Source organism: Aquarana catesbeiana, linkage group LG03 (assembly GCF_042186555.1).
Source record: "Aquarana catesbeiana isolate 2022-GZ linkage group LG03, ASM4218655v1, whole genome shotgun sequence".
NCBI lineage: Eukaryota > Metazoa > Chordata > Amphibia > Anura > Ranidae > Aquarana > Aquarana catesbeiana.
Genome location: NC_133326.1, coordinates 494,420,372 through 494,434,353, shown reverse-complemented (window position 1 = coordinate 494,434,353; position 13,982 = coordinate 494,420,372). Strand labels below are relative to the sequence as shown.

Genomic DNA, 13,982 nt, shown 5'->3' with positions numbered 1-13,982 from the left:
AGAAAGAGGCTTGGTCCTTAAGTGGTTACATTTGCTTTTGGGGATACATGCCGGGGAGTTATTGAGAATATAGAGGAAGCGTGGCAAAAAAATAATTTTTAAAAATATTTATTCTTCCCAGTAATATCAGAGGGAGACTGGCCCATGTCTTTAATGTATTCCGCAATTTACAGATGAGGGGATCCAAATAAATTTCAATATATGAAGAGATAGGTGGTTGTTTCCTAATGCCTAAGTATCAAAAGTTTTGGACTTTTTGCAAAGGACATGATGGAGGTACCGTAATTGGGGCTGATTGATCCAACATAAATAAAAGGGATTTGTCCCAGTTAACCTGGAAACTGGAGAATCGGCCAAATTCTTGGATAATCTTCAGCAAGGTGGGTAGTGAGAACTAAGGGTCTGCCAGTTATATCAGCATATCGTCCGCATAAAGGGACACCTTCTCTTCCAGACTCCCAATCGTCAGACCTACAATCGCCGAACCAGATCTTTTCAGGGCCGCAAGGGGCCCTGAAAAGTTCTATTGCCAGCGTGAATAGCAGTGGTGATAGAGGGCACCCCCTGTCTAGTACCTCTCCTAATTTAAAAAGGAATCGGATATGATCGCAGTCTATCCCTGGGGTTATTGTACAATAGTTGAACCCATCGAATAAATGTGGCCCCGAAACCGAACGTCGCCAAAACTTCCTGCAAATAATGCCATTCGACCAAGTTGAAGGCCTTATGAGCATCCAGAGCTAGAATAGCTCTGGATCCCATAGAGCCATGACTGGCTTGCATATTGGTGAAGAGTCTAGGCTGGTTGATTGACATAGCTCTCCCAGGCATGAATCCCATCTGATCTACTCTAATGATATTAGTAATAATTGTATTTAGTCTATGGGCAAGTATTTTAGCCAGAATTTTTACTTCGGAATTGATTAAAGAAATCGGTCGATATGATTCACAATGAAGCTTGTCTTGGTGGGGTTTGGGAATCCATCCAAACCTGGCGCTTCCCCTATTTCATCAGTCTTCAGTGGCGCATCCAGTAATGAAACCTGATGCTCCAACAACCTATATCATATAAAAAATCATCTAATTCCGTAATCTTTCGTCAATCTTTGACGAAACACACGTCGGGCGGTAGGCGTGCTGACTGGTGGATGGGTGTCTGCGAGCCGGCCGGCATTCCTACGAGTTTTACTCTTGTTTGATGTAAGTGCAATACTTCCTTTTTATAATAAATGATACATGCGGATTCACACTATGGAGAGTTTCTCTTTTTGTCCCTATAATGCGGATCGCTGGCGTATTCTTTGAGTCCCAATCCTCTGGCATATCCTTATTAGCATCAAGTGATCCACTGCTGGCGCTGGTCTGATGTCAGGTTATTGATCCCAATTCACAATTCACAGGCTTGCTATTGCTTGCCTTTTGGTAAGCGTGCATTTTTTAAGGTGGAGGTTCACTGTCACTGGTGTTTTTATACATTTTCTTGTTGGTCTTGTGGGATTCGAAGTATAATAGTTAAACTAAAACAGTGTAAAAGAAGTCTTGGTATGAATTATTTTACCTGTGGGCAGCTCAGTAGTTAAAGCTGAACTCCATGTTATAGCTGGGTTATTGGTTCAAACATGCCATTTTTGTAGAGCTTGTATTTTTGCCTTCTCTTTCTGTGGGTTTCCTCTGGTTTCCTATAGCTTATGTGTATGTATGACTATGGTGGAGTCATTACATTGTAACTTCCTTCAAGTAAGAGCTCCAATGTCAATGATATAAATATGTTGGAAAATGGGACTTGTAGCATTGAGTTAGAAATGTGTCCTTTAGCTGCTGCAATATAGAAGTAAGCAACCTGTGGATTGAAATCTTTATGGAGATTGTTAGATTATCAGACTACTTGAAAAGTAAAAAGAGCCATGAAATGATTGTATAGGTTGGGCATCTGCTGTAGATAATACAATTGTAAGCTCAGGTAGCAGGTTTCCACCGCAGTAGACCTCACTTCTGATCTTTTTTGAGAGAAGGATACTATTCTTATACATACAACATTATATGCCCTCTGGTTAATGACCCTTGCTTGAGATTTGGTTTACGCCATCTGCCTGATGAATTGTACACGCTTTGCAGCCACCAACCTTCCTTTTATATCTGATATATTATCAGCTTGCATAATTACACGATAACTAAAATCATGTTACCTATCCTTTTTATATCTGGTTTAAATCTTTTAATCTAATTTGACAACATATCTAGGTTATCTGCCCTGCTCAACCTCATTTATTATTTACTAGATGGTTTATATCTCCGGCCTGTACATACTCTGTGTGCTATTACACACGCATACTTGATTATCTGGTCCACATCTCATGCCTAAAGAATTCTACATACATTATGCACTGATGTTTTTGAACACCCTTGTGCGTGATGTCTAGTTTTCATCTCCTGGCTGCTGCATTGTACAGGCATTCTGCACTCTTGTTACTGACCTATGCCCAATATTTGGTTTATCTCCTAATTGATGAATTGCCAAGCTTGTCAATAAATATTTAACAGGCTAATTAAACATTACTAACTGGACTGGTTTGGTACAACATATGTAAGGTTGTAATATATTGTAATGGTTCTCTTTCTCTCCCTGTCAGCTTGCATTTACAAACCCTTTATAGCAGGGGCCTCCAAACTCTTCAAACAAAGGACTAGTTTACTGTTGTTCAGACTTTAGTGGGGCAGGGTTGTGGCTAGTGAGGGCAGGAAATGTCCTGGGCCCAACATCAGTGAAAATAAACATTGCCTCGTGGCTGGTGGTCAGTAGGAGGAGGAATCGTGCCCCAGCATTGGTATCAGTGGAAGAAATAGTGCTGAATTGTTGGTGTCATGGGAGGAATAGTACCCTAAAGGGTGGATAAAAGATAGCAAAGGACCACATCCGGCCCTCGGGCCGCAGTTTGGTGACCACTGCTTTATAAGCTAAAAAAAGGAAATATGCAATATTTTCTACGTAATAGATCTTCAGAAGCTTTAGTGTTCCTGAAGTAGATCTCAACCTCTTTTGGTTTACATAGCCTTGACCTAAGAACAAAAAGAGTAAGGATTATATTGCATCTAATTATATGTTCTCTTGCAGGCATGTCTTCCACAAGGTGTGTGTGGATCCGTGGCTCAGCGAGCACTGCACCTGCCCAATGTGCAAGTTAAACATTTTAAAGGCTCTAGGAATAGTGGTAAGTAATGCTCTGTTTATATATAGTTATTTTAGAAAATAAATATTTTAATTCTCATCAGCCAGGAATCTCTAGCACACAGCACAGACAGGTCCTTGAACTCCACTGCGAGGTAGCATAGCTTGAAAAAGAGTACACCCCCAGCCTTATGACTGGACAATGAATCAGCAGCAGCACACCAATGAGTTTCTCATTTTTCCTATCAGCACATATGTACTTCAGCAGAACCTGATTTGTCTCCTAATGCTTACCATCCCTCACAATCATACTGTAGAGGGGATTAGTGTGTGCCGATGATGGTTACATTTAAAAATACATATGTTCATTTTAATGAACACATAATTGCATTGATTTGTGTATTGTTTTATATCTATCTGGGGTTCACATTTATTTGTATATTTGGACAGAATAACAAAAATATAAGTAGTAAATCTCTGAAATACATGAACATTTTCCCTTGTTTTTGTCTCTTGCAAGTATAGGAAAGTACCTGTTGTTTTTCCAGAAAGCCCCTAACTTCCTGTTTAAGCTGACAAGGCTGACTCTGCTGTACTGAAATCCCAATCAGTGTTGTCAGCTCTGCCCAATCTTTGTCTCCTTGACTAATGAACACCCTCCCTTTGCTTATCGCCATAGCATAATTGGCAGGTGTGCTGTATAGGTTAACTATTTTTCTTGCCCAAACATTAGTAATTGTTTAGCCATTGTTGTGATTCACATATCTTGGTTCAACTTTGCACACTTCTGAGAGTATCAATCTCTTGGTTCCTCTGTAGATTTCATGGTCACACACCCCCCCCCCCCCCGCTAATCCTTCATGTCATTACTATATCCTTTAATTCGTTGAGGTCCACAGAACCTAACTTCTGATATCACCTCTGTAGACTTAAGGACTACAGAGGGGCATCTAAACGAGTCAGCTCAAAACAGGAAATGACTGTGCAGAGCTTACTATTGCACAGCCGGATGTAATGTATCCAATGAGGCAGGAAGTGATTATTGATTAGATACAGGCTGGTGACATGAGCGAAGAATGAATACCATAAAGGTCTTCAAAAGGTATTCTCAAAAACTACTGTTTATAAAACTGGGATCAGGCTTTAAGCTCTATATATATTGTTGTGTTGTGTTTGATATAAAATATGATTTTTCTATAAGACTCATAGCATTCTGGTTTCACAGACACAGAATTTCTCAAACAAATGCTGATGGATACAATGGGAATGTAGATACCATTGTTGTATTCCGTTGGCAGTTTGAGAACAGTCCATTGTCTCTATAGCTACAGTAAACAGATACGAGAGTGCCTTTCAAACTGAAGCTACTGAGATGTAGGTTAGTTGGTTGTTAAGGTAACAACGTTTGTAACCATTGTGAACAAGCTGACAAATAAAAGGACTTATGATGCCTTAACCACTTCAATACAGGGCACTTATACACCCTTCCTGTCCAGACCAATTTTCAGCTTTCAGTGCTCTCACATTTTGAATGCTAGTTACTCAGTCATGCAACACTGTACTCAGACAAAATTTGTATAATTTTTTCATACAAATAGAGCTTTCTTTTGGTGGTATTCACCACTAGGTTTTTTATATTTTTGTGACATAAGTGAAAAAAAGAGCGAAAATTTTGGGAAAAGAAAAAAACGGGTTTTTTTAGTTTCTATGATAAAATTTTGCAAATAAGTAATTTTTGTTCATAAATTTTGGCCAAAATGTATACTGCTACATCTCTGGTAAAAATAACCCAAATTAGTGTGTATTATTTGGTCTGTGTGAAAGTTATAGTGTCTACAAGCTATGGTGCAAATCATTGAAAATTGATAACACCTGATGTACTGACGGCCTATCTCATTTCTTGAGGCCCTGAAATGTCAGGAAAGTACAAATACCCCCCAAATGACCCTTATTTGAAAAGTAGACAGTCCAAGGCATTTAGTAGAGGCATGGTTTTTTGAAGTTGTAGTTGAAGTTGTAGTTTTTTCCCACAATTCTTGGGAAAATGAAGAAAATTTTGGGGTTTTTTTTCCACGAAATTGTTATTTCTCACACGCAACATATGCATACTTCCAATTACACCTCAAAATACACTCTGCTACACCTCCCGAGTATGGCGATACCACATGTGTGTGATTTTTACACCATCAGGGGTTCTAGGAGCATAAATTAAACCTCTGATTTCCTAATCCCTCCGTTTTTGAAGGCCCTGGAGCACCAGGGCAATGGAATTACCCACAAAATGACCCCATTTTGGAAAGCAAACACCCCAACGTCTATTCTATGAGGCATTATGAGTCTTTTAAACGGTTCATTTTTTTCCACAAGTCTTCGGGAATACGTGGAAAGAAAAAGAAAACATTTTTTTTTTTTTTTTTTTTACGCAAAGTGGTCAATTTATAAGATATTTCTAACTCATAGCATGTATATAGCAAAAATTACACCCAAAATGCATTCTGCTACTCCTCCTGAGTATGGTGATACCACATGTGTGGGACTTTTACACAGCCAGTCCACATACAGAGGTCCAACATTGACGTAGTACCTTCAGGCGTTCTAGGAGCATAAATTACACATCTCATTTCATTCCTACCTATCACACTTTTTTGAAGGTCCAGGAGCACCAGGACAGTGGAATTACCCACAAAATGACCCCATTTTGGAAAGCAGACATCCCAGTTTATAGTCTATGAGGCATGGGCTGCAGATAGGTACTCTGGTAACCTGATGAGCTGCAGGTACTGGTGACAGGTACTCTGATGGGTGGTGACATGTACTCAGATGGGCTGTGACGGGTACTCAGGTACTCAGATGAACTGTGACAGGTACTCAGATGGGCTGTGACAGGTACTCGGGTACTCAGATGGACTGTGAAAGGTACTCGGGTACTCAGATGAACTGTGACAGGTACTCGGGTACTGAAATGAGCTGTGACAGGTACTCGGGTACTCAGATGGGCTGTGAAAAGGTACTTGGGTACTCAAATGGGCTGTGACAGGTACTCTGGTGGGCTGTAACAGGTACTCATATGGACTGTGACAGGTACTCAGGTACTCGTATAGACTGTGACAGGTACTCAGGTACTTTGATGGCTGGTGACAGGTACTCTTTATTAGGGGGGGCAATCAGTGTGATTGGTGTATACTGTAAGCAGTAACGAGCTGTTACCACAATCTCATTCTCATACAAGATCGGTGTGTGAGCAGGAGAACCCGGTAACATCTCGTTACCGCGGTTTGTTGACATTCTGGGAACAGCTGTTATTGGTCACAGCCGGTCACGTGGTAAAGAGCCATTTTCATTAGCTTTTTACCGAGATCAGGGTTGGGCTGTGTCAGGGTGACAAGACTCATCCCCGACTGCCACTCCGTGTGCCCTAGGGGCGCAAACGAGCACCGTGCACAGTGGACCGTGGACCGTGGACAGTGCATGTGACCGTTTGTGATTGGACACAGCCGGTCACATGGTAAAGAGACATTATTTATTGGCTCTTACACGGATTTGGGATGGGCTATGTTCGAGGGACACGCCTCATCCCCGATCGCCGCATTGGGGGGCCCGCAGGAGCGGCGAGAAGCCGAGGACGTCATATGACGCCTGCCCAGGATGGGACATCCCATCTGTGGACGTCATTTGACTATGGGCCGGTAGTGAAGCCGTTAAACACTGGCCACTTTATCACGCATTAGAACCAAGGACAGTCTGTAAGACCAGGAGACTTCAACATGGATTGACACCAAAAGACTCTCATCTGTAATTAGCGAACAAGAAGGTGCCTGATCCCCAGAAGCCTCGTTGTCAACGGAGATTATGAAGTAACTGGAGCTTAGGAACTTAGTAACTTTTAAGTGTATTTCTACTGTTACATACCATAGGCTGTTTATTTGCTAGGCATTTTGCTTGTTATAGATATCTGTCAGTCTTGTATTGTATTCCTACTATTGTAATAGTTTTGTATGTAGAGCATTTTTGTATAGTAAAAGCTCATTTACACACTGCAGAGGTCTCAGCTTCCTTGCTTATACCACAAAGTAACCTTGCTAGATAGACGCAAGCAAAACAATCGTTTAGCTTGAGCATCTGACCTGTGTGTGCAATTTTTAGTTCTGCTGGAGAAGAAAAAGAGAAAAACGAAATGTGGTTATTTAATTTTCAAACTTCAGAAGAAAACTGTTTGAAAACATACCTGTTGTTAAAGTGGTTGTAAACCCTCACATATACCCAGTGAAGTGACTAGCCTCAGGTGATACACAGAGATTAAACAAATCCTCCTACATATGTTGTACCTGTTTATCTTCTGTCTTCTCTTCTCTACATCCGTTTACAAGTCCAGTTTGTTTTAGCTTGTGTGAGAGTTCAGAAAAAAAAGAGGGTGGAGAGCTGAAGTTACACTCTGCAGAGCTCAGTGAGGAGAGCTCTTGGAGCTGATTGGTTGAAAGAGACCCCCCCCCCTCACACTGAAACAGAGCTGAGGCTGTTAATCAGTTGGAGGTCCCTCCCCTGTCACCATTTTTTCTCTTGGTGTCAGGAAAACTTGTGAGAAGTGATTCATGTTGATAGTAGAGGAATGAAGCAGCGGACAGAAATGACAGTGCTCTTAATTGAGACAAGTACACACTGCAGGCGGATTTGCTTTGTTCATATTTCATTTCTGAAGTTTACAATCGCTTTAAAGTATAACTAAAAACAAAACTTTTTTTTTGGATACAGGGGAGAGGGATTAGAACACCTATCAGTTTTTATTGCTGTCTGTTTCCCCGTTAAGGAGAGTCATCCTCTCTAATTGTCCTGTTTACCATTATCACTAAAAGTAAAAGAAAATCCCAAATTTTGAGTTGTCCCCAGAAAAGTAATAGAGGGGAAATCTTCCAATGGGGACACTAGTCCTGGTGACCTGGGATCCCCAAGGAATTCCCCTAATTTGCAAGGATTTCCTCTCACTTCTTGTTTGGCTATAGGACAGGAGGTGAAGGTAATTCTCGGCAATGGGATACAGATGGCTAAAAAAAATTATCTAACAGGGGTTATAAACCTCCCTTGTTCTATCCAAAATGAAAAAAAAGTTTTGCCTATAGTTCTACTTTAAGTTAGAAGCTAAAAAGAAACTGAAAGACCTTTAGTTGACTAAAGCACTCTGTATCAAATAATTACTTTTTTTTATTTTAATCAAGTCCTGTTTACACCTTTTCTTTATTGCTTGTGGCATTCCAGCACTGTGTGCTCTCCACAATGTCATTTCGCTGAGTGGTTTTCCTGATATGCAATATGCATCAGCATGGGGGCTTTTGGTTTCCATTGTAAGCCAGTGTGACAGTAGGGCAAAGCAGGATAACAACTGGGGGATAGAGATATTGGGGGACAGAGTGTTATGCCTGAACAAAGTTCCTTTATAGCAGGATCACCAGCCATTATTGTAATGAAAGCTTCAGATTTAAAAATAATAAAAAATACAAATTACATGTGAAAGTTTATATGATATTTTAGTGACTGGGTTTATATACACTTTAAAAGAGAAGTGTAGCCATGGTATGTTTGGTTATACTTCTTGTGTGGGTGACAGAAGTGCGCTTAGTTCTGCACTCCTGTGGCCCAGAATCAGCCAACAATGGGCTAAAGTCCGCTGTTGGCTGATATCATAGAGCCATCCAGCCTCTGGATGTATCCAGACAATAATGTCGGGCTCCGCCCAGATGCCGGACCGGCAGCTGGCTCAGCCTCTCAGCGCACACCACTAAATTCTTGAGCCAGCCCCTCCCAACCCAACCACAGCCTGTTAGAAGTCAGGTGATCGCTCAGTTCTCAGACATAGACCCAGCGGGGGGACAGCTCCAGCATCGGATACACTCGGGAGCGAGCCTTCAGCGTCTACCCCAATGGCAAGCAGCTTGCTATGGGGACAGACACAGAAGAGACGGTGCTGACAGTACTGGTGGGGGACCCCAGAAGTAGAGATTTGGGGGCGCTCTATGCCATATCATTGCACAGAGCGGATGAGTTTATAATGTGTTTGTTATTTCAATTTAAAAAAAATAGGGAGCCTTTAATTTTTGTATGTTCCAAAGAACATTTCAATATTAATTGTGAGAAAGCAATAAAAGAAAGTACTCCTATGGGGTAAGATTTGGGAGATGTGTTAAAATGAAACATTCCTACTGCTTTAACAACTCTTTCATTCAAGCTAACCACTGCATAACCCATAACTCATTTGACCTTGCACATTGTTTTATTAGCAGCATAGGCCGGTAAGTGCTTATCTGACTAATGAAGCTTAAGATGAGGAACAATAGGTGAGTGTAGCGGCTGGGTCTGGCAGAATCAAACATTAGTGCCGGTCTAGCAGCAAAGGCCTTTCACTGTTTTTGAAGTACGCCTGAGACCTGTTGAAGCTTGGTGCTTAAGCAGAGAATTATACTGCACATCTTCCTAGGATGTCAGTTATTGGACAGTTGTTTCAAGCTAAGATTAATTGTCATCTTTGTATGTGCCCTGAAGGATTCCAATCTCTTCTATGTGTATGCACAAAAAAAGAGGAGACCAGTGAGAGGATACTATTGTGATTATTTTTGCAGTGATTCTGGTGCTTGGATGACAAACCTAAAGAACTTTAAGGACTTCTTGTGTCAGGGTGGTGAGGGATAGTGCTTTGCATAATTACAAAACAAGGTATTGCTTACCTTTATGCTTTTTTACCTTTATTAAAATGTTGTATAGTGACATTTCACTCAAGTCTATGCATAACAGTGCGATGTGACCCCCTGCAGTGTGGTGGCATGCAGTGCAATGAGTTGCATTGTGTAAAAACACAAACATGCTGTATGAACAGGGCACATAGAAAACATTATTTTTTTTTCAGTGCAGATCATCCAGTATGGTTTTTCTGAGTCCAAAAGTAAAGCTGTACTTTTGATATTCAGGGCAACAATGACCTACCTGCAGCACCAGCTGACCTTCTCCACTGCCCTCTTCGCCTGCTGGAGCCCAGGGTGTGGGAGTACATATGACTCACCTTTTCCTGCCCTTGATGCAGTGTTCAGCCTGGTCACCCTGATGGTTCATACACTACACTGACCTTTAATGTGAGGGGACAATGCAGTGACGAACATTGTAAGTAGGTTCTACTTGAAAAGTTAGAAAATGGCAGTAGTGATATAGAAGAGTCACAGAGGGGGGCGTGTCCTGGAAGTGAAACTGTGAGGACGTGCAGATACTGAGCTCTCCATACCCAGAGCCAATCCACCGCCATCCGCAGCCCATCCTTGCCTTGGGGACTCCCAGATCGCATTCCTACGTGCCTGGACCTTCCCTACCTTGTGCCAGGGGGCTGGTGTACTTTGCGGCTAGCCGGGCCCGGATCGGCGGCGGACTATACAGCGAGGCGGCCTCCGCCATCTTGGGGCCTATAGACCGCCCGGCGTCCTCCTGCCTCCGACGGGCGTGGTCCGCAGAGAGCGCGAGTACCCGGACCTCGGCCGTGGACTAATCCACCTCCGGAGGGCATCGGACAGAGTATCAGCCGAAGGATAGTGAGAGAGACCTCCTATTGCCGATCCCTCCTGCTCTACGGCCGGACGTTCTCAGGGGGGCCGCCGGTTTCAGCTACAGATCTCCCGGGCCGCAGTGAGTAACACCACCCCTTGGGAGACAATCCTTGAGGTGCCTGTCCTGTGTAACGGCACCTGTCCTTGACTGGGGGTTTTGGGCCTCAACGGAGCGGATCTTACCCGGCGGCCGCTCCTTAGGAAAGCCCGCGGCTTCGGCCTAATCCTGGAGGGTGGTGGCAATCTTGGTACTCCAGAGACTCTCAAACGAATTCCTTTTCTAATACTCGGCTGGCCACTCTTTCACGGAGCTTTAAGTATCACCTGCCCTAATAGTCACCCCCTCACAATCCCTACATAGGCCCACAGGACTATTGACCAACGACCCCACCATGTTTAACAGAGCCCTTTCTCTTGTTATGTAAAGCACAGCCTAAGAGGGGCGCATACGCGTGAGCGAAGGCAATGGACGTCTGATTCCTCCGCTCCGCGCCGTCGGATACTGTTACCCGGCCTAATCTGACATAGAAGATACAAGGAGGGGACTGCTCTACCCCACAGGATAGAGGAATTCCTGGAGCCGCAAGCGGTGATGTACCGCTCTACAAAAAACAAACTAAAAAATCGGCAGAGCACCACCAAAACCCCAGCCCCAGGCAACAGCAGATCTAAGATGGCGCCTGAGCCTCCAGAACCTGATGATGATACACAACTCTCTGATCTGGGACAGGGTTCTCCTGCTGAAAGCCTCCATCTGTTCCCCACGGACCACATAAGTCCTCACCCTGCTGACTCTGATGCTATGCTAGCTAAGTTCCGCAGCATTGTTCGAGATTAAATAACGGCTGCCTCCCAAAAGCATTCCTCAGATTTGGTCAGCGGCCTTAAAGAGATAGGCCACCACACCAATCAATTGGAACGTCGCATGGACCTGGCTACCACTGTGTTGGAGGGCCATGAGGAAGAGGTAGACAAAATGTCCGCAGAATTGGACACTCTCAGAGATAAATTAGAGGACGCGGAAAACAGGGCCCGCAGGGATAACCTTCGTATCCGCGGAATCCCTGAAACGATCACTGACTTGCAGGGAACAGTCACCGCTTTTTTTTTCAAGAACTGGCCCCTGAGATCCTGGTGGACAGGCTGGAATTTGACCGCATTCACCGGTCACTGGCCCCTAAGGGATGTCATCATCAAATTCCACTATTATAGGACCAAGGAGAAACTCTTACAGTCAGCTCGAGAACAGCGGGATATCTCTTTTCAAGGCAATCACCTCCAAATATTCGCGGACCTCTCGCCGGTCACCATTGCCAGGCATCGAGCTCTCAAGCCTTATCTCTAAGCCGTTCTACAATCCCATCAGATCAAATACATATGGGGGTTCCCCTTTAAACTTTCCTTCTTCTACCAGGGTCGCCAGTTCCATGCCACCTCCCCATCAGGCCTAAAACAACATCTCCAGGATCTGCAATTGGACATCCCTCTGTCTCAATCTGATGCCCAGGCTTCACATTCCCAACCAGGTCCCTCTAGGCCTCCTCGTAAATCCTCTCAAGCATCACAACATTCACAATCTGGATCCCAGGCCCTGCGGGACCTGCAGGCCCAACGATTCCAACAAGCTAATAATGGATGATAATCCCCATCTTTCCTTGATGTGCAGTTCACTTTTCTTGGCCGCTTGAGTCGGTGCGTCACTGTTATTGTTCTAACTTCTAACTTCCAACCTAACTGGAGGATTTCAGTAGCTTGTTTTGGGGGACGTCCCCCTGCCGTACCCTTGCCCTATCGAGTTGACTGTAGATTGGCAGGGGGGGTCGTTGCCCCATTGCAGACTGCCCCACCTGTGAGATGGCGGTCTTGGGCATGGACCACCCCATATGGGATTCCCTGATGGGTCTCTGACAATAGTTTGCCCCCCGAACCATCTCTACATTGCTGATGGCCCTCATGGAGTAGAGGGTTTATCAGGCATAGGCAAATTACTCTCAAGACCTGGTGGGGGGGAAAGGGGTAAGAGGTTTTAGGCTGGGGACATGCCTCCATTGACTGTTATGTAGGTTGGTTGTTTGTTTCGTTCACACGCCATGACCCTTCACTCCTGTTCAGTGGAGTGATAGGGCTGTTCCTTGACTTTGATGTGGGGTCCTGCCCCGCCTTCTGGGGGTGATGGTCTTGTGGCTGTCGTCCCTGGGAGGCGGGGGGGGTCCCCTGCATCCACACCCTCAAATGCCAATACTGCACTGAGGTTCTCATACTGTAACTCATTTTAAGCTGCTTGTTTTGTTGCTATCTCTAATTATTGTTTAAACTTTATGTCAATTTCATTTAGTCCGTTTGTATTATCTTCACTATAGGCCGGTGGTTCCGACGGACCACTGCTCCCCCCATGGGTTGGCACATGGCTAAGATATTTGTCTTGGCTATGGTCCCACCCCGTTGTGGGCTCTATTGCCCACGGCATGATACGTCAATGTACTCACTACATACTCTAATTAGAGTTCTTTTTGGTATTCTCATACCTTATGTTCTTTCCTGTTTTTACTATTCTTCTCTCACTTTTCTTTCCCTCCCCCCTCCCCTTTTCCCTCGGTCCCTGGGGTGTGCAGATAGAATAGTTCATAGCGTTATATCTGAGTCCCAATGACCCTTCACTGGCTGTCCCTGAATGTTCAGGGCATGAATTCCCCACAAAAAGAGTCAAGGTTTTTAAATATCTTAAGCAACAAAAAATAGACATTTCCTGTTTACAGGAAACTCACTTTTCTTCTTCTTCCTGACCCAAATATTTCGCAGCAAACTATCCCCAAGTCTATTTAGCGAACGGTCCTACTAAGCAGAGAGGGATTCTTATAGCTATACGAAAATCGGTCCCATTTATCTGCAATTAGCAGATAGCTGACCCTAATGGCAGATACCTTCTCTTGCAGGGCTCCGTTCAGGATAATGAAGTAACCATTATGACCTATTACGCCCCGAATGACAATCCGGGCCCATTTCTGTCTCATGTCTGTTCTTTGTTACAGGTCCACCAGAGAGGCACCCTCCTGTTGGCGGGTGATTCTAATGTGACGCTCAATCCTGCCCTTGATAAATACCCGGCGGATCATAAAGCCCCCCCTCCTGCGGCAAAAAAGTTCTTGCTGGCCTTACAAATTCTAGATCTAGTGGACATATGGTGGGAGTTTCATCCCTTGGGCAGGGACTACACCCACTATTCCCATCCTCACCACTCT

General features: G+C 43.9%; 1 protein-coding gene across 3 annotated transcripts in view; it reads left to right on the top strand.

Annotated features, from left to right (window-relative positions):
* RNF130 (ring finger protein 130) overlaps positions 1 to 13,982 on the top strand; it is a 612,280-nt gene that overhangs the window by 480,483 nt on the left and 117,815 nt on the right. For all 3 annotated transcript variants that reach the window (XM_073621066.1, XM_073621067.1, XM_073621065.1), the window contains exon 6: positions 3,113 to 3,209. In XM_073621066.1, coding sequence (XP_073477167.1) covers positions 3,113 to 3,209 — 97 coding nt within the window. The remainder of the gene's footprint in view (positions 1 to 3,112; positions 3,210 to 13,982) is intronic.